Source organism: Nicotiana attenuata, chromosome 2 (assembly GCF_001879085.1).
Source record: "Nicotiana attenuata strain UT chromosome 2, NIATTr2, whole genome shotgun sequence".
In the NCBI taxonomy this organism is placed as follows: Eukaryota; Viridiplantae; Streptophyta; class Magnoliopsida; order Solanales; family Solanaceae; genus Nicotiana; species Nicotiana attenuata.
This window is the reverse complement of record NC_031990.1, coordinates 66,213,512-66,234,937: the sequence shown is the minus strand read 5'-3', so window position 1 is coordinate 66,234,937 and position 21,426 is coordinate 66,213,512. Positions and strand designations below refer to the sequence as shown.

The 21,426-nt window shown below is 39.6% G+C and overlaps 1 protein-coding gene across 1 annotated transcript; it reads left to right on the top strand.

The window, feature by feature from the left end:
- On the top strand, positions 7,420-8,470 carry LOC109220541 (uncharacterized mitochondrial protein AtMg00810-like). Its single transcript, XM_019385007.1, has 2 exons — positions 7,420-8,133; positions 8,231-8,470. The coding sequence occupies exons 1-2, from the start codon at positions 7,420-7,422 to the stop codon at positions 8,468-8,470; spliced, it is 954 nt and encodes a 317-aa protein (XP_019240552.1).

Genomic DNA, 21,426 nt, shown 5'->3' with positions numbered 1-21,426 from the left:
AAAAAAAATAAAATAAAATATATCCCACGTTTTGAGGACTTTATTTTCTTCAACAATTTAATTACTTTTTTAAAAATTTCACATAAACCCAAAGGAACTAATGTGATGCTTTACTTTTTTACGCAAAACAACGTTGAAATTTATGCTCCATAACTATAAAAAAAATACTCTTCTTTTTTTTGTTGAAAAAGAAAATACTTTTTCTACATCATGAAAAGAAAATACTCATTTTGTTGAAATGAAAGAAAAATACTTTTTCTACGTCATGAAAAAAGGTACTTTTTTTGTTGAAATGAAAGAAAATACTCATTTTGTTGAAATGAAAGAAAAATACTTTTTCTACGTCATGAAAAAAAAGTACTTTTTTGTTGAAATGAAAGAAAATACTTTTCTACATCATGAAAAGAAAATACTCATTTTGTTGAAATGAAAGAAAATACCTTTTCTACATCATGAAAAGAAAGTACTTTTTGATTAAAATAAAAAAATACATTTTTATATGATGAAAAGAAAATACTTATTTCTTGAAATGAAAAAAATATTTTTTCTACATCATGAAAAGAAAGTACTTTTTTGTATCTTAACATGAATAGAAAGTACAACTAATAATATTTTTATTTAGGGTGAGGACGAGGGCGGGGTGGGGTAGGGTGGGTTGGGGTGGGGGCGGGGTGGGTTGGTGGGGATGGGAATAGAGTGGGGAAGGTTGAAAAAGAGTTTCGAAAAATATTTTCCCCATTATTGGTAGGAAAAACATTTGGCTCCAATTGGAGGAAAATGAGTTCATGAGGAAAATATTTTTCAAAATATTTAATCCAATCAAACATGAAAAAATTGAAAAATATTTTCCTTCGTACCCCACACACACCCTAAATTCCTCTAGTTTTCTTGCTAGCTTAGGCCTCAAAAGTACATTTACATACTACTTCCTGCATGATCAATCTAACAAGAACTTCAGTTGGTCGACTCTCTTCCTGAAAAATCCTCATGTTCCTCTCTTGCCATAAGTGGTATATGCAAGCAGTGAATGTCATTTTATAGATTTCTGCATCGGCTGTTCTCCCATTCATGTGTCTCCGTCCATAGCATTTCATCCTTTTAATGTAGTGATCGATCGTCTTGGTTTAACTTGCCATGTCATCAGGACAATGCCAATATAGCACATCCAAAGAACAAGTGATATATATATACTGACTCAGTAGCATCCCTACACAGAGAACGATTGAGATGTTGAGTAAGCCCCCACGCAGCACATCTATCCTTAGTGAGTAGAGTAATCTCTTATGTATATCCAAGTTCATTATAAAGATCCATTTGGGAGATGCAATGTTATTGTGGATCAGTCTCTTCCAAGTTACTTTCTGAAAACTACCTCGCATGTAGGTTTTAGCCATGAAGATTTTCTGAACCACCCATGATGCTTATTTTGGAGAAGAATCCCATATTGGTTGCACCTTCCCATAGTATACATGGAGCCATTGTACCCACAATCTTTCTTCCTTCTTACATAGGATCTTGCATATGACTATCATCATCGTTCCCGGTATGCAAGTCAAGCACATTGAAACCCCCCTGCAGTCCTTGGATAACACACTTTTTCCCAAGATAGTAAGGCATTTCTTGAGTTGTCCACACCACCTCTCCATAGGTAAGTTCTACATGTAGTCTCAATCTTCTTGATGATCTTTTTCGCTAGTACAATTTTAATGAGTTGTAGTTTTCCTGCATAAGACAAGTATTTGGAAGTCCAATAGTTAATTCTTCCCAGCATTCTCTCAATTAATACTTGACATTGCATGATAGAGATCATCTTAGCACTCAAGGTCACCCCTAAATACTTAAAGGGGAGTTCTCCTCTAGAGAATCCAGTGAGTCTAGGATCTTATGTTGCACAATTTGGCTCACACCACCAAAATAAATAAAAAATTTCTATATATTTGGCGTCAAAATTGTGGCCATTGAAAACCTTTTGAAACAATCATACGTCATCTGATATAGTATTTCCTTTGTAGAACAACAGGAAGTCATCTGCAAAACCCAACTGCACTATGGTCAACTTATCACATTTAGGGTGATAGTTGATATCAAGTTTGGTTTGTAGGGTTTTCAGCATCCTTGATAGGTACTCCATGACTAAAATAAACAGGTAGGGCGATAATATTTTACTAGGTTACCAGTAATCAAGATAGAGTATGAAACTGTGCAATCATATTTTATAATATAGTTGAGAAACATAGTAGAAAAATTCAGGATTGTGAGCGTTTGTTCTAAGAAAGGTCATTCCACAGATTCGTAGGCCTTTTGCATATCTAGTTTGATCATACATCTAGGTGATACCCCTTTTCTACCATAACCTTTCACTAGCTCATAACTTAGTATAATGTTATCAGTGATAACTGTCCCAGGAACAAAAGATGATTGACTGTTATCGACCAAAGAATCCATAACCCAATGCAGTCTATTTGTTAAGATCATAGACATAATCTTAGCACTGTACAACAGGAAATAGGTCCTGAATTCTCTTAAATTTGAGGGTGTTTAACCTTTAGGATCAAAGTGAGACTCTCTCGTGTGGCAAAGTAACTGATAACTGCATCTGTGATTTTCTTTCCTATAATTTATCATATCCTTTTAAAAATTAAGGATTTTAAACCATCACAACATGGAGCTTACCTATCATCAGTTCTACGTAATGCATTGTAAACTTCTCCAGCAGTTACAGGTTCAATAAGCCGCAATTGTTGTTTTCTATCTAGAATGCTACCTTCCTTCATCACCCCAATTTGGAATGCTGGTAGACTACAAGCAGAAGATCCCAACAGCTTTTTGTAACTTCATGTTCAATGCCCTTTTCAGTTTGAATAATATCTCCTTTTGAGTTAACCAGTTTTAGTTTTCAGATTTTGTTCTAACTAACTCTATTCTTCATGTAGGCATAGAAGTAGGCAGAATTGGAGTCCCCAAGTTTTAACCATCGAACCCTAGACTTCTGGTGATATATACATTCCTCAATTGAGCCCCATTTTTTCTGTTGTTCTTCTTCAAAAGTGTTGTAAGGTGCATTACTATCCCTTGCATTTGCCTTGACTTCTTTAACTATTATCTAATATTATTAACTCCTGCCTCTATACCTTGGAACTCTGCATTATGCCAAGGTTTTTAGTGCATTCTTCACCTTCTTAAGTTTTGACCATATTGTCTTCATACATGATCCTTGTTGTCCACCCCAAGCTTCCTTTAAGTCTTCATGATATTCAATATAGTTAAAAACATAAATGTTTTGGACTTCACGATCCAAATCTACATGACCGACACCCGGCACACTATCTGACCGGAGCGAACCAACCCATATGATGCACCCAAACTATATGCATGCAAAATTAATTTAACTGCGAAAGCTCTTTGAAAATTATATATTTTTAAGTTAAATGATGGAATATGTTCCAATTCAACAATACATGAAAGCTCTCTAATCATAACAATGAGACTAAGTAAAATAAATATCTTTCCATGTATGTTGTGTACAATCCCATCGCTACAATTCTTCACAACTATCTATGGAGCCTCTATACCAAAGAATAGAACTGAACACTTGCACTAATGGCCGACTAATATAAAATAAGAAAACAACCTGATAGCTACCACGAAATAGGAGTGATGTCTCACCATATACATCAGAAACAGAGTCATCCTAGTCCTGTTCGTATACCATGTATCACACCTCATCCTGAAATATGTAAAGTAAGTGAGGCCCTAGAGAGGGGTCCTGAGGGCTGAGTACACCACCACGATACTCAATAAGTGCCATAGACTCTCTCTAACTCATGTTTCTGAGATAAGATTTTACAAAAAAACTATGCAACCAATATTTGATATAAAGTGATAAACAGTTATATAAATCATGCTCTTTATCATTTAAAATGAAATGACAAATGAAATGTAAACCATGATATAAGTTTTTAGAACATTTATATCAATTCAAGATTTTAATAAAAATCATATAAACCCATTTCAATTGTATTAAGTCACTGAAGTCTGTTTCGGCTCCTTAGGCCTAAACATAAGAAAATTATTATCTTTCACCGGGAGTACTATACCGACACCGACATAATAAGCAGCTACTAGGTGATCAACCTAGCAACAAGTATTTGACCCTACTTGTCTAGGTAGCTTTCTGTAGTGTCGTACGAGTCGACTTAATCTCATTACTTTAAGTAATGATCATTTGCCCTCTCAATGGGGGACTTTATCCCACAAACTTCGGCTTAGCCTTGGAATGCTTCCCTACACTGGCATGTGTAGTTCCATAGTATTAGACCGTGTCCTTCCCAGTTGGATAAGGGATAGGTTTTAGCTATTCTTAACTTGTATTCTAGCGTAACTGTATCTCTGAATCCTTATCAAATTGAATAGCCTTCTTGCATATATTTGCATTCAAAGAAGCTGTATGGATGTAGAGAGAAATAATAACAAACCAATGCTTCAACTTCTCTGTTTCTGGTGCTTTTACATGGAATTAGAGCCATGGCGATCTCTTCTTCCGCCACTACCCAGTCCACCTCTCTTTTCTCTTCTCCGACTTCACTTAACCATGCTCACCACTTTATCTCCATAAAATTGACTGCCACAAATTATCTTTTTTGGCGCACACAATTGTTGTCGTTTCTCCATAGCCAGAATCTTCATGGATTTATCGATGGTAGTCACCCTTGCCCACCATCCCATGTCTTAGTTGCCAACGCCACAGGTGATGGATCCCAAACAACAACTATTAATCCTGATTATGCAGTATGGATCCAGTAAGATCAATTAATCTAGAGACTCATATCCTCCTATCGGAAGAGACACTTCCCATTGCCATTGGAATAAACACTTGGAAAGCAGTTTGAGGCTGCGCTTTCTTTTCTCTCCAACACTCGGATTTTGAGCCTTCATATGCAGCTTCAAAACCTGAAGCAAGATGATCTAACTGTCACACAATATATATCTACACAAAGGCAAAACTAATTTCGGATGAGTTGACCGCTGCTAGGCGCCCTTTATGTCTCGCAAACCAAAAACATCTACATATTTAAAGGATTGCATTCAGAATTTAAAGATATTGTTATCGGCACGACCTCAACCAGTTACTTTTGAGAATTGCATAGTCTTCTTCTGAATCATGAGTTCATCAATGGCTCGTCACTTTTCAATCTCTTAGTTTTTACTCCGCCGCAACCAGATTCAGTCCAACATCCTCTAGCAAACTTTGCCCACAAGAATGCACAACCTGATCGTATACTAACAGAGGTTTTGGAAGGTCCAATTGCGGTCGTGGTGGAAGAGGTGGTCGCTTTAATTCCACAAATTATTCCACCTATAGTTAACCTTGGCAATCCACCAACCAGTGACAAAAGTGACAAATTTGCAATAGCAATAACCACACTGCCCCAAATTGCTTTCAACGTTACAGCCAAGCGACTAATCCAGCATCGCATTCGACTCCAAACACACCTTCTCAGCAGTGGTTCCCTGACGCACCACATCACTCCTGATCTCACCAGATTGAGCATTATAAAGGACCAGATCAAGTTCATGTTGGTAATGCCATTCTTCCATCCCCTTTTTGACTCTTTCGTCTAAATAATATTCTTCACGTTCCTGCTATCACTAAACGTTTACTCTTTGTCCAACGTTTTGCTCGTGATAATAATGTTTTCTTCGAATTTCATCCCTACCATTTTGTTGTGAAGGATCGGGCTTCCAAGACATCACTTCTTTCAGGAAAGAGTGATAGGGACTCTTCTACTTCCAAGTCTAATTTACCCTCGGCTCTTTACTCTATCAAAGCATCTCCATCTTGCTGGCACCTTTGACTAGGACATCCTCATGAAGGAATTCTTTAAGTTATTAGGACACAAAAATTGCCTTGTACTAGTTCTAGTTTTTATTCTATTTGTAGTGCTTGTCAACTCGCACAAATTGTCTTTACCTTTGAGCATCAATAAGAGTTCTTCCATTTTATAGTTATTATTATATGTCCATGTCTGGGGTCCGGCACCCACTCTTTCATCTCAAGGACACGGATATTTTCTAATATTTGTTGATTATTACACCGAGCTATTCTTGGGGGTATCCTCTTTCTTCAAATCTGATGTGTTGCCAATATTTAATCAATTTCGTACCCTTGTTGAAAGACAATTTAATAGCAATCAAATCCGATTGGGGCCGGGAATTTCGATCCTTATCACCTGTGCTTGGTCAACATGGAATTGCTCATCGAGTCTCTTTCCCTCATACTCATGAGAAACAAGGAAAAGTTGAACAAAAACATCGCCATGTAGTTGAAACTAGTCTTAACCTTCTTGGCCGCAGTTCAATTCCCTTTTGCTATTGGCAATACGCACTTGAGTCCGTTGTTTTTCTCATTAATCGCCTTCCCTCAGTTACAACTTGTTGTCTCTCTCCGTATGAACTAGTCCATAATTCCATACCTAACTATTCTTTTCTTAAGTTCTTCGGTTGCTTATGTTTTCCCTCTCTCCGACCTTATAATAAACACAAGTTTGATTTTCGAAGCAAACCTTGTGAGTTTATTGGATACAAGCCAACTCACCTTGGGTATCGCTGTTTAGATCAATCCACCAGACGAGTCTATGTTGCCCGACATGTTCGCTTTGATGAACATATATTTCATTCGCCAAACCATCGATCCTTGGCCCTGCACCCAATCAGTCCTCGTCTACTGCACCTTGGGCTTCCCTTCCAGTTGTCTCCATCAAGAGTTGTTCACCAATCCTCTCCCATTGGAGTTCTTTCTCTGGTATTTCCTAATTCCGCTCAATCACCTCCACCTTGACTAGTTTATCCTACTATTAATTCAGGAGACTCTTCTTCCCCCTCCTTAAATCCCGATCACACTCCCAGTCCATCCCCATATCTAGTCCGACATCTTCTTCACATTCTCCCACTCCACAACCAACTTCCCTCCAAGGTGTTCCCAACACCTTATCCCCCCGCTTACCTCTTGTTGTCGACTTAAGTAGCTATGATATGTTCCCAGATCCTTCCCCGGATTCATTGCCTCCTCCAACCCGTATCCATAGGCTCAAAGTCCCTCCTCAATGCTCACATCATATGGTTACTTAGGCACATGCCCCCGTCCTCTAATTTGGCCACTACCTCAGATTCATTACTCCCTCCCGCATATGAGCCATCTAGTTTCAGTGAAGCTTCTAAACATAAAGAATGGTGGGATGCTATGGCATCTGAAATGGATGCATTACTACGGAACGACACTTGGTCATTGGTTCCTTATGGTCCCTCATTGAATAATCTTAGGTGCAAATGGGTATTTCGCATCGAAAGAAATTCTTCTAGTGCGATAGAGCGCTATAAGGCTCGCTTAGTCACCAACTTGAGGGACATGACTACTACAAAATGTTTAGCCCCGTTGTTAAGCCGACTACCATTCGCAATACCTTGGCAGCATCTCACAATTGGGTTTTGTGTCAATCAGATATGCAAAATGCCTTTCTCCATGGTGAGCTGCAAGAGCAAATCTTTATGTCACAACCTTCCGGCTTCATACATCCTCAGTATCCGAATCATGTCTGTAAACTTAAGAAATCCCTCTACAATCTCAAACATGCACCTCATGCATGGTACATGCGCCTTCTTAAGTTCCTTCTCACTGCTGGGTTCACTACTTCAAAATCAGATACATCCTTGTTTATTTATCGAGCTCATGGTGTAGTGCCTTATATCTTGCTCTATGTAGATGATATTATTGTCACTGGAAACAACTCATCCTTCTTGGAAAGCATGATCTCGAAACTTGGTGCAGAATTTTCAATTCCTGACCTTAGTCCCTTGAGTTTTTTCCTTGGAATTCAAGCCTCTCATGGATCTTCCGGTATTACCCTCTCTCAGGAGCAGTACATTACTTCTCTTCTCAAAAATGCTAATATGCATTGCTATAAACCACTTTCCACACCTATGGTAGTGAATTCGAAGCTCCACGTTGGTGACAGTCCCCTATTCCATGATGCCACTTTGTATCGAAAGGAGCCTTACAATATGTCACTCTCACTCGTCCTGACATTGCCTTTGTCTTCAACAAAGCTTGCTTGCCAATTTATGCATAATCCCACAGTCAATCAATGGGCTGCAATAAGTGCATTCTCCGCTATTTAAAGAACACTGAACATTTCTATTTTCACATTCCGCGCTTTCCACATTGTTTCTTCAGGCTTTTACTGACACGGATTGGGCAGGGTCCCTAGATGATCATAAGTCGGCTGGAGGGTATGCCAGCTTCCTTGGTAATACTCTCGTCTCATGGTCTTCAAAGAAACAACGTACTGTGGCTCGATCCTCCACTAAGTCAGAATACAAGACACTCGCTGATGTTGTAGCCGAGCTAACTTGGATTCGGTCTATCCTCAGTGAGCTTGGGGTGCACCTCCCCAAAGCTCCTATCTTGTTGTGATAACATTGGTGCGGCCTACCTCTCCATTAATCAGTCTCTCATGCTCGCACAAAGCATGTCGAGATATATTTTCATTTTGTTCGGGTTAGGTCGCTAAGAAGGATCTCCTGGTACAATTCTTGTTGTCTAACGATCAATTGGCCGATGTATTGGAAAAGCCACTTTCAGCTGCACGCTTTGAGTTTCTACGTTCCAAAATGAACGTGTCTTCGCGTCCTTCAGTTTGCAAAGGGAGTATTAGACCGTGTCCTTCCCAGTCGGATAAGGGATATGTTTTAGCTATTCTTAACTTGTATCCTAGTGTAATTGTATCTCTCAATCCTTATCAAATTGTATAGCCTTCTTGTATATATTTGCATCCAAATAAGTTGTATGAATGCAGAGAGAAATAATAACAACCAGTGCTTCAACTTCTCTGTTTCTGGTGCTTTTACACATGGTAATATTCGAACCAATCTCGCTTGTCTCCAATGGTAACTCCTGAAATATTTGAATATCAGAAATAGATTCATAGCCTAATAGCCTCAAATGATCCATTTTTATCAAATCATGATTTTTATAGCCAATACAAACCATTTGAACAATATCAAAAAAATCACCATGTTAAATCCTTTGGCAATTTAACATCAATCTTTTAAAAATACAATAACTGGTGCTCTATTGTTCAAATTTCAAAAGACATACTTTTTCATGAAAACATATCTTTTGCATTCAAACATTTTATACTCTTATCAACACATAAGTTTTAATAAAACTTATAATGTTTTCCTTAAGTGTCATCTTGCAAACAAGTTTTGGAAATAAGATTCTTATAAAATCACATCACACTTCATAAGCAACAAACATAGAAACACAAGGTGACATCCTTTTCGCTAGTCCCCACAAATATGATGCACATTTATAAATAATATCACGTATGAACTCAAAATATGATTTTAGAGAGACTCCCTCAAGAAGAGTAAGTCACAATCAACTTACCTCAATCTTCAAGCTCCAAATAATACTACACTGCTCCAATTGATTAAAATGCTCAAATATCGCAAACAATTCAATATCTACCATTAGATATGCCAACTACATCAAAACAATCACGAAAATATTCATGAATATCTATTTAGGCTTCAAAATTTGTCAACAAGCCTTCAACCATTCCAAATTATCCAATAGGTCCACCAATTAGCCTATTCAATTCTATTCTTATCATTAAATACTCATTTAGAGTCATTAATGATACAATATTATTTACTCGACATCACCAAGTCACTACTCATTATCTTCCCCAACAAAACTCTACTGAACATCCAATTCATGAACTAATGTTATTTCTTAGCCAAATGGTGATTCCCCCTTCAATCTGTCCATCAATTAGGTTATCAAGTCTATTGGCATCATTAAAAGTACAAAACAAATTCATTTATATCAGCCCACCACTATTCACCTTCTTCTTCATTCAAAATATTATTTTCAAGATCCACGATTAGAATTTATATAATACTCCATTATAACTTCAAATAAACTTCATGAAAATGCTACCCATACTCCAATATATCATATATGTGAAGCTCAATTAAATAAATTACCTCTTGATGGAAGAATCTCATTTTTCACTTTTTGGATTTTGATCCATAATAATGTTAATGTTATATCAAATGGTGTTATATAATTATTCGTATACCAAATAAACTTACCTTGAAGTATATTTATGGTGGGAGAGTTCCTCCTTCTCTCTAGAACCCAAACCCTTGTCCAAAATTCCATATCTTTCTCTTTCTCCGATATAGCCACTTTTATAGTTCTGATCGAATTTGTAGCTAGGCACACCTCATGTGTAGCTATGCTCCCTTCCTCTTCACCTCTTGCTGGAATTAGCTACGCACAAGGCAGCATAGCTATGCACAACTCTCGTAGTTGTATGGCTGTTGTGCTATCCTTCAATAATTAGATCATAACTTCTTATAGGAATATCAAATGACGAACAGTTTGAATTATTGAAAACTAGACTCATAAATCTTTAATTTTATAGGTCTTCTAATACATAAATCTTCAAATATTAGGAGTTGTGCTTGTTTGAAGTTAGGTCATGTGCAAACTCATTTAAAACTTTAGCTCATCATATAGTGTCCAACTTGATTTAGTCTTAGGGCTCTTCTTAGACCATAAATCATTATTAATGCACCTTGTACACATATTATCATGATCAATTGATAGTATTCATATCATTAGTCCTCATCCATACGTGAATTAATATAATTAGCATACATTAATCTTCTTAATAGCCTTAAAATACTTTGAAATTTTTCGGGGTGTTACATCACTCTTTCCTTTTGTTGATTCACTTTCGGCTGTAGGATTACAACTTGGTCTTGTGTCGTTGCCAATTTTGAAGTTCCACCCTCTTTACCCTGTTTTACTTTCCATTCATGTGTTTGCTTATTGTACCAGATTTACTGAGGTTGTTGATTAGCTATAGTCTGGCAGCTATGCCTCAACTGTAGGCACTTGGCACAATACACCGGTTTCCTGTCATAATCAACCACATGATCAAATTGTCTTCCATTGGGATCCTTCAATTTTACCTTTGTAGGCAATGGTAGAGTTATGTTCATTTCCACAAGGATCCTAGCAAAGATCCTATCATAGGAGATATGGTCAATTTTGGTAGTGCAATCATCCACTTAGATAGGATTCCCTAAGCTACTCCAAATTCTGCTCAGTGATTCATTTTCCCAGCAGTTAAGAGGTAAGTTGGGTTGTCTTACCCATAGTGGGATAATCTTCAGTATCTCTTCATTAAAATTAAATTTGTTGCTCATGCTTTAGTGATGACTAGTTTGCTATTGATCATATATGGTCCAGAGTATAGAGCTTTATTGCTGTCACGACCCCAAACCCACGCAACATGATGACACAAAACCCAACCCGCTAGATAAGCCAACAATCACACGATATCAATGAATATGGAATAACATGGTCTAATAACTCAACAATGGAAGAATATCATAAAAATATCTGAGAATAAAACAAAAATGCTACTACAACCAACCCCAAAATCTGGTGTCAACGAGCACACGATAAAGATAATAGAAAGAGGACTTCAAGGATTGCGAATGACATAGAAACTACCTCATAGTCTCCTGAAAGATGGCAATGACTCAAGCCTAAAACCCACTTCAACCGGATGTACCTGGATCTGGACACGAAGTGCAGAGTGTATATGAGTACAATCGACCCAATGTACTAAATAAGTAACAACACTAACCTTGGATTGAAAGCAGTGACGAGTTCAGAACAATAGTGAAATGCCAATACCAATAACCGATAGAAGTTCAGAATATAAAGATAAACCTTAGAAACAATAGCTCAATTATATCAAGTTCAGCTTGTTCACATTTTAGTAATTTAGGCGTGCTTTCAAGTATAACAAGCCCAACACAGATAAAGCAGGTCCATTATCAAATAGCATGAGGAAAATAAATCTATATGCATACATATCAAGTATACATGTAAATCAACGATATCATAGTGGATCCGCAAAAATATTTACACTTAGCACTGTCCAAACCTTCAACTTTCCAACTTTCGCCAATTCAAGCCAAAATGACCAACAGACCTCCAAATCAATATCCGGACACATGCTTAAGTCCAAAATCATCATATGAAGCTATCAGAACCATCAAAACTCCATTCTGGAATTGTCTACAAAAAAGTCAAACTCCAGTCAACTCTTTCAACTTAAGCGTTCAACCTTGGGACTAAGTATCACAATTCACTCCGAAACCAATCCAACCACCCCGGCAAGTCACATAACCATAATTAAGCATAAAAGAAGTGATAAATGGGGGAACATGGCTACAATATACAAAATGACCGGCTGGATCGTTATATTTTCCGCATATTAAACAAACTTTCGTCATTGAACAAGTCTAGAATCATACCTGGAGTTTCAAATAGGCATGGATATCTGCTCCGCATCTCCCGCTTGGTCTCCCAAGTAGCCTCCTCGACTAGTTGGCCTCTCCACTGAACATTCATTGAAACTATATTCTTTTATCTCAACTTTCGAACCTGTCGATCTAAAATGGCCACCCGCTCCATATCATAAGTCAAATCCCCATCTAACTAAACCGTGCTGAAATCAAAAAAATGGATCACCATAATACTTCCGGAGCATAGAAACATGAAAACTAGGTGAACACCCGATAGACTAGGTAGTGATTCAAGCTTTTAGGTCATCTCTCCAATCCTCTCAAGCACCTCAAAAGGTCTAATATACCGAGGGCTTAACTTGCCATTCTTTTTGAACCTCATCACACCCTTCTTGGAAGATACACTGAGCAATACCTTCTCTCCCACCATATAGGCAACACCACAAACCTTTCGATTAACGTAACTCTTCTATCTAGATTATGTTGTACGAAGCCGATCCTAAATCAACATGACTTTCTCTAAGGCATCCTGAACCAAATCAGTACCCAACAACCTAACCTCTCCCGGCTCAAACAAACCAACTGGAGAACAAGATCACCTCCCATATAAATCCTCATAAAGAGCCATCTGAATACTTGATTGGTAGTTGTTGTTGTAGGCAAACTCCGCAAGCGGTACAAACTAATCCCAAGAACCCCCAAAATCTGTAACACAAGCGCGTATCATGTCCTCCAAGATCTGAATGGTGCGCTCGGATTGTCGATCCATCTGGGGGTGGAATGCGGTACTCAAGTCAACTCGAGTGCCCAACTCTCACTGCACTGCTGTCTAAAACTGCGATGTGAACTGCATACCCCAATCAGAAATAATAAACACTGGCACACCGTGAAGACGAATAATCATGCGGATATAGATCTCATCCAGCCGCTTTGAAGAATAGGTAGTCATAACCGGAATGAAATATGTAGACTTAGTCAATCGATCCACAATCACCCAAACTGCATAAAATTTCTTCAAAGTCCGTGGGAGCCCAACAACAAAGTCCATGGTAACACGCTCCCATTTCCACTCAGGAATCTCATGTCTCTGAAGAAAACAGTCTGGCCTCTGATGCTCGTACTTCACCTGCTGACAGTTCAGGCACCAAGCCACATACCCTACTATATCTTTCTTCATTCTTCTCTACCAATAGTGTTTCCTCAAGTCCTAATACATCTTGGGGCCACCAGGATGAATGGAATATTGTGAACTATGGGCTCCCTCTAGAATCAACTCACGCAACTCATCCACATTGGGCACCGTGTACTTAAGGACAAGCAAATGGAGATCGTCATACTGACACTTTCTGATGCGCTCATACAAGGAAGACTGAGAAACCACACAAGCAAGAACCCGGCTAGGCTCCGAAACATCTAACCTCACGAACTGATTGGCCAAGGCCTGAACAATTGATGCTAGTGGTCTCTCACCAACTGGAATATATGCAAAGCTACCCATACTCACCGCCTTTCTACTCAAGGCATCGGCCACCATGTTGGCCTTTCCGAGATGATACAAAATGGTGATATCATAGTCTTTTAACAGCTCCAACCACCTCCGCTTCCTCAAAATTAAATCCTTCTGCTTAAACATGTGTTGTAGACTCCGATGATCTATAAATACCTCGCAAGACATACCACAGAGATAGTGCCCCCAAATATTTAATGCATGAATACTGGCTGCCAGCTCTAATCATGAACGAGGTAGTTCTTCTCATGGGGCTTCAACTGGCGCGAAACATAAGCACTCACCCTGCCATCCTACATATAGACACACCCAATACCAATCTGCGAAGCATCACAATAGATCGTATATGAACCCGATACTAAAGGCAAACCTAAAACTAAGATGTAGTCAAGTCATTCTTGAGCTTCGGAAAGCTCTCATCACACTCTTTAGTCCACCTAAATGGGGCACCCTTCTGGGTCAATCTAGTCAAAGGTGCAACAATGGACGAGAAACCCTCCACAAAACAACGATAATACCCGACCAAACTAAGAAAACTTCGAATCTCAGTAGCTGAAGACGATCTGGGCCAACTCTGAACTGCCTCAATCTTCTTCGGATCTACCTTGATCCCCTCAATAGACACCATATGCCCCAAGAGCGTCATAGAATCGAGCCAAAACTCACACTTGGAGAATTTAGCATAAAGTTTCTTCTCCCTCAAGGTCTGAAGTACAATCCTCAGACGCTACTCATGATCCTCCTGGATGTGTGAGTATACCAATATATCATCAATAGATACTATGACAAAAGAATCAAGATATGGTTGGAATACACCGTTCATCAGATGCATAAATATTGTTAGGGCACTGGTCAGCCCAAAAGACATCACAAAGAACTTGTAGTGACCATAGCGGGTCTTGAATGTCATCTTCAGAATATCAGAATCTCGAATCTTCAACTGGTGATACTCAAAGCTCAAATCAATCTTAGAGAACACTCTTGCACCCTGAAACTGGTCAAATAAGTCATCAATGCGCGGTTGTGGGTACTTATTCTTAATGGTAACTTTGTTCAACTGCCTGTAGTCAATGCACATCCGCATAGCACTGTCCTTCTTCTTCACAAATAGAACCGGTGCATCCCAAGGCGACACACTAGGCCTAATGAATCCCTTATCAAGTAGCTCCTGAAGTTGTTCTTTCAATTCCTTCAACTCTGCTGGTGCCATACAATAGAGAGGAATAAAGATTGGATGAGTGCCCGACATTAAGTCAATACCGAAATCAATATCCCTATCCGGTGGCATGCCCAACAAGTCTGCAGGAAACACATCTAGAAGTCTCTCACTATCTGACCAGACTTAATGGTAGGAGTATCAGTAATAACATCCCCCACAAAGGCCAAATATGCCAAACATCCCTTCTCAACCATCCATTGAGTCTTCAAGTATGAAATCACTCTACTAGGAACATAATCTAGGGAACTTTCCACTCAACCCCAGGCAATCCCGGCATTAACAATGTCACAGTCTTAGCATGATAATACATAATAGCGTGGCATGGTGACAACCATTCCATGCCTAAAATTACGTCAAAATCAACCATACTAAGCAGTAAAAGATCATCTCGCATCTCTGATCCCCCCAATAGTCACCACACGCGACCAATACACACGGTCCACAATAATAGAATCACCCACCGGTATAGATACAGGAACAAGCATAACTAAGGAATCACGGGGCATATCTAAATAACGAGCAAAGTATGATGATACATAGGAATAAGTGGAACCAGGGTCAAATAATACAGAAGCATCCCTGTGGCACACCAATACATGTGATCATTGCATCTGAAGCAACTACTTATGTCATGGGGGTAAAAGCATAGCATCAAGCCTGACTACTACCTATCTAACCTCCCCCTCTGGGGCGACCTCGACCCGTACGACCTCTACCCCGAGCTGGCTGAGCGGGTGGTGTAGCAACTAGTGTAGGGTACATAGACTGACCTCCCTACTGTACTGGACCTTTGTAGTGATGGGGATAATACTTCCTCATGCCCCAACTCTCCACAATCATAACAACCTCGAGCCGAGAATGATAGTGCGGCCTGCATCAGACCCCGAGAAGTATAATAGCCATTAGAAGAACTCGGTGCTAATGAACCCTGAACTGATTGAGCACGATACAAGTTATGAACTAAAAGTGCACTGAAAGATGATTGCCTAGGGCGATTACTGTATGTGACTAGATAATGCACCTTGATGATCCAAACGAGGCATCTGAGCGGGCTTGTAAGGATGACCTCTACTGTGATGTGACTAACCTCCAAATGAGGTACAACTGAAACCACCAAATCCACAGGGCCTCTTGACCTCCCACTCCTTGCGCTCAAGCCTGCAACCCGACTCCAAGCGCCTAGCAATCTCGACAACCTGGTCAAACCTAGCATCCGTCTCAGCCTCTCGGGCCAAACTGTAACGAAGGCCATAGTTAAGGCCATCAATGAACCTCCTGATCCTCTCTCTCTCTCTTTCTCTCTCTCTGTATGGGAACCAACCATATAGCATGACGGGCTAATCGGCGAATATAATCTCATATTGGGTTACAGTCATATCTCTCTGGCGTAGCTACTGAAAATCTCTACGCAGCTCCTTCTTGCGGGTATGTGGGAGAAACTTCTCTAAAAAGAGAATGGAGAACTCATTCCATGAAAAGTGGAGCTACACCAATTGGTATGCTCAACTCATAGGAATCCCACCATCTGTAGGCTGCCCCTGTCAGCTTAAAAATAGTAAATGCAACTCCATTTGTCTCTAATATACCCACTGCGCGAAGAATCCGCTAACACCGGTCTAGGAAATCCTGAGCATTCTCTGACTCCTCCCCGCTGAACTCTAGAGGCTTAAGCCTCCGGAATCACTCCAATCTCTTCTACTCCTCACCACTCATTGGGGGGCCAACCTTGGCCCGAGCAGCAGCAACCGGCTAGACTGGTAGTACCCCCGGTGCCTGGAGTCCCTAAGCTACCTTCTTTGGAGTATGGGCGGCGGGATTCTATGCACCTCCCCTGGCCTATGAAGTGGTTGGTGCAGCTGGAACTGAGGCTTCCTGAGTCAGGCTTGTGCACATAGTCAAAATCTGGGCTAAGGCCTCTTGAAGGTGTGGGATCACAATGGGTACTGCAGGTGCATGAGCTGGTCCCACTGGCTTAATAACATTTGGTATTTGCCCCTCAGCTGGAGAAACTAGTGGCTTCACAGTTGTTGCTCTAGTTGTAGTACGAGCCGCACCTCGGCCTCTACTACGGCCCCGGCCTCTCACAGCCCTAGATGGTGGTACTAGTGGTCGTTTGCCTGATTTGGTCGCACGTGTTGTCACCATCTGTGAGAGAATAGAAGAGTCAAGTTTCAAACTTCGGAATTAACAAATTCACATGATAAGAATGCAAGAAAGTGAAGTTTTCTAATAGTTCGGTAGCCTCACGAAGATAAGTACAGACGTCTTCGTACTAATCAGTAAGACTCTAATAAACTTGCTTGAGACTTGTGAGACCTAAGAAACCTAATGCTTTGGTACCAACTTATCACGACCCCAAACCCACGCGTCATGATGTCACCTAACCCAACTCACTAGGTAGGCCAATAATCACATGATATCAATGAAAATGGAATAACATGGTCTTATAACTCAACGACGGAAGAATATCATAAAAATATTTGAGAATAAAGCAAAAATGCTACTACAACCAATCCTAAAATCTGGTGTCAATGAGCACATGAGCACTACCGAACAACAAGTTACAAGCAAAATCCTCTAATATAACTGTCTGAATGTAAGAGCAGTAAAGATAATGATAACATAAAGAGGACTTCAAGAACCGCGAACGATGTAGCAGCTACCTCGTAGTCTCCCAAAAGCTGCAATGACTCAAGCCTGAAAATCACCTCGACCGGATGTACCTGGATCTGCACACGAAGTGAAGAGTATAGTATGAGCACAACCGACCCAATGTACTCAATAAGTAACAATACTAACCTCGGGTTGAAAGCAGTGGCATGCTTAAAACTATAGTCAAATGCCAATACCAATAACCGATAATAGTTCAGAATATAAGGATAAACCATAGAAACAATAGCTCAATAATATCAAGTTTAGCTTGTTCACATTTCTGTAATTTAGGCATGCTTTCAAGTATAACAGTTAAAGCCCAACATAGATAAAGCAGGTCAATTATCAGGTAGCATGAGGAAAGTACATCTCTATGCCTACATGTCAAGTATACATGTAAATCAATAGTATCATAGTGGATCCATAAAAAATATTTATACTTAGCACTGTACGGGTGCATGACATAACTGCCCATCGTCAGGCATATATATGAAATGTTGTGCATGCGCCCACTGCTGGCATGTCATACTTTGGAGGTGCGGATCCTGCGCAAGCGCTAATCATAATCATTTATACCAATAATGAGGTCTGGTGCATGCGTCGCCCCAAAAGAATATCACTTAGCCCAATATGGGCATGGTGTGTAGGTCACCTCAAAATCAGTACCAAACCGACTTTAAGGCCCAAACTCAGTCATTTCCCATTCAAGTCTCAGATAAGCACATCTAAAATACTTAGTTTAACAGAATTATCCTTAGGCGGTACCAACAACATGTGAGGAATCAAATATGAAATACTGAGACAGAGATATCAGACACGGATATGGTATCATGACTGAGAATATATGTGCAAATAAGGTTTATAACTTAGAAACATCAAGAATAACCCTATCAAGTCTCAAACAGTTAGCACATATCCTAGACATGATGTCTAAGACGATTCACGGTTCAAATAATCAAACAAGTAGAGGGAACATGGGGATAACATGATATGATAGCAAAACAAGTCCAGTAACAGCCTAAAGGCCTCCCCAAACCATGAACACACCGGTGCACGCACACATGCCCATCACTAGAATGTACGTCACCCCAATATCTTTCATACAACATAGTTCTCAAGGTTGAATACGCTCAAATCCAAGTTTAGATGTGTTACTTACCTCAAAACGCGTAAATCACAACTCCAACAAGCCTTTCCCACGCATATCGACCTTCAAACGCCTCAAATCTAGTAATAAACAACTCAATATCAACTAATAAAGCCGTAGGAAACAACTTTAAACAATAAAGTTTCGATCTTTATCAGCATTAAAAAGTCAACCAAAAAAGTCAACCCCGTGCTAGCACCTCAAAACCCGATAAAATTCATAAATTCCGGACACCCATTTGATTACGAGTCCAACCATACCAAATCATCCAATTCCGACCTCAAATCGACCTCCAGACCTCCATTTTTTTTTATTTTTTTGAAAAGTTTCCACATAATCCCCTATTTATTCACTTTAATTCACTAATTAAATGCTAAAAGCAAAGATGGAATCATGAAATAATAATAAATCCAAGTCAAAAATACTTACCCCGATTCAAGACGTGAAAATGCTCTCCAAAATCAAGCTCAACAACTCAAAATATGAAATAATAACTCTAACCGTTGATTTGGGGTTTTAAATCTGCTGCCCAGGTATTATGAATAGCGATCTCGGGACCAACCTCGCGGTCGCGAAGAACAAATGATCACTGCCCTCAAAATACACTACACGAACACGTACCACAGCCGCGAACACAATGGCTACCGGACCTAACTCTTCGCGAACACATGCACAATAACGCGATCGCGTAGGCTTGAAGCCTGACGCCCAACTGACCACTCCTCTACGTGCACGCGTGAACCATCTCGCGTGCTATGACCTGGCACCTCAAAGTTTCGCGAACGCGTGCCCAGTATCGCAAACGCAAAGAATGAATTACCACCTGCCAGCGACAACTCTTCGCGATTGAAAGTAGAAACCAAATACAAAAAATCAGCATTCCAACAAAGTCCAAAATGAAGCCGAACTTGATCTAATAACATCCGAGTCCTCCCGGACCCCATCCAAACATTCCCACAGGTCCTAAAACACAATACAAACTTAATCGAAGCCTCAAATCACATCAAACAATATCCAAAATCACGAATTGCACCCCAATTCAAGTATAATGAACTAATAAATTTTCAACTTCTAAAACTAATGCCGAATCATACCAAACCAACTCCGATTGACCTCAAATTTTCCACACAAGTCATAAATGACACAACGGGCTTTCTCCAACTCTCGAAACCGAAATTCGAACCCGATAATAATAAAGTCAACTCTTGGTCAAACCTCTCAACATTCCAAACCTTCAACTTTCCAACTTTATGCGAACATATGTCTCTGTCCAAAATCACCATATGAAGCTATCGGAACCATCAAAACTCCATTCCGTAGTCGTCTACATAAATGTAAAATTCCAATCAACTCTTTTAACTTAAGCCTTCAACCTTGGGACTAAGTATCCCAATTCACTCCGAAACCTCTATGGAATAAATCCAACCATCCCGACAAGTCACATAACCATAATTAAGTATAGAAGAAGTGTTAAATGGGGGAACAGACCTGCAATACACGAAATGGCCGGCCGGCTGGATCGTTACAATTGCGTTCATCCAGGCTATTAACTTTATCGTAAAAACCCATCATTATGGTAATACACCATGGGATTAGACACAAAGTTCCATTGCGAAGCAATAAACCTTTCAACTGCCACAATACTAGGTGTTTTCCTGACAACATACAAGACTACAATCATCCTCTATTTCTCAGTCCTATTTTCAATCTTAGTTTGTTGAAATTCTACTATTTTCTCACCATTTTGTATTGTGAGAGTAATAAAGATTAAATTCACCCCTCTTGCAGCAAATTTGTTACCCTCAACTAAGTTTGCTCATGTCTTTTTCCCTCTATCCATTCCGTGTTTCTCTTGAGCTTCAGTTGTCACTTTCTCCCTAGCATCGTGACCGAGTGTAATCCCATTTTTCCGTGTTGGTTAATCGTCTTACCTGCTATACTTTGTTTATACGAGGCTTCAATTACTGTCTTCGGTTCCGATTGAGCTAATGTGTATTGCTAGAGTTGGCCTTCATTGATTGCATGTTTAATTCTCGATTCACCTTGTCACTCTCTATTGATTCCGAGCCCATGATGACAGTAGGGCTCACTTTCCTTATCGAACCACCCATTGATTTTGGCGTAGATACGCCGACGTCATTGGTTAGGATTCCTATCGGAGATTTGCCAGATCTAGTTAGTTTCCCTTCAGTTGCAATAAAATCCGCAAGCTGCACCTTCAAACCTTTCCTTGCCAATCTTCCCCTCCCCATTTTCGGCGAGGTACACGTTAGCAGATACGCTTATCGTACGCTTATTAATCTATACATTTAGTTATCAACAAAAAAATCTTGTTTTTTGAGTTATTACATTACTTTTACTGTGATGTAAAACTATATAATATGTTGATAGACGATGTTTTCGGTTAATACTATTTTAATTGATCAAAGCTCGTGTGTCGATATTAAAATCCGCTTGATATGCAATTTTTTCCTCATTTTTTCCTTTTTCGGAATTTTGATATTT

What these genes read in the sequence shown, in the direction of transcription:
- LOC109220541 (XM_019385007.1), top strand. Translation starts at nt 7,420, where the DNA reads ATGTTTAGCCCCGTTGTTAAGCCGACTACCATTCGCAATACCTTGGCA. An exon ending in AATTTATGCATAATCCCACA is followed by an intron (nt 8,134 to 8,230) that starts GTCAATCAATGG and finishes TTGTTTCTTCAG; the next exon opens with GCTTTTACTGACACGGATTG.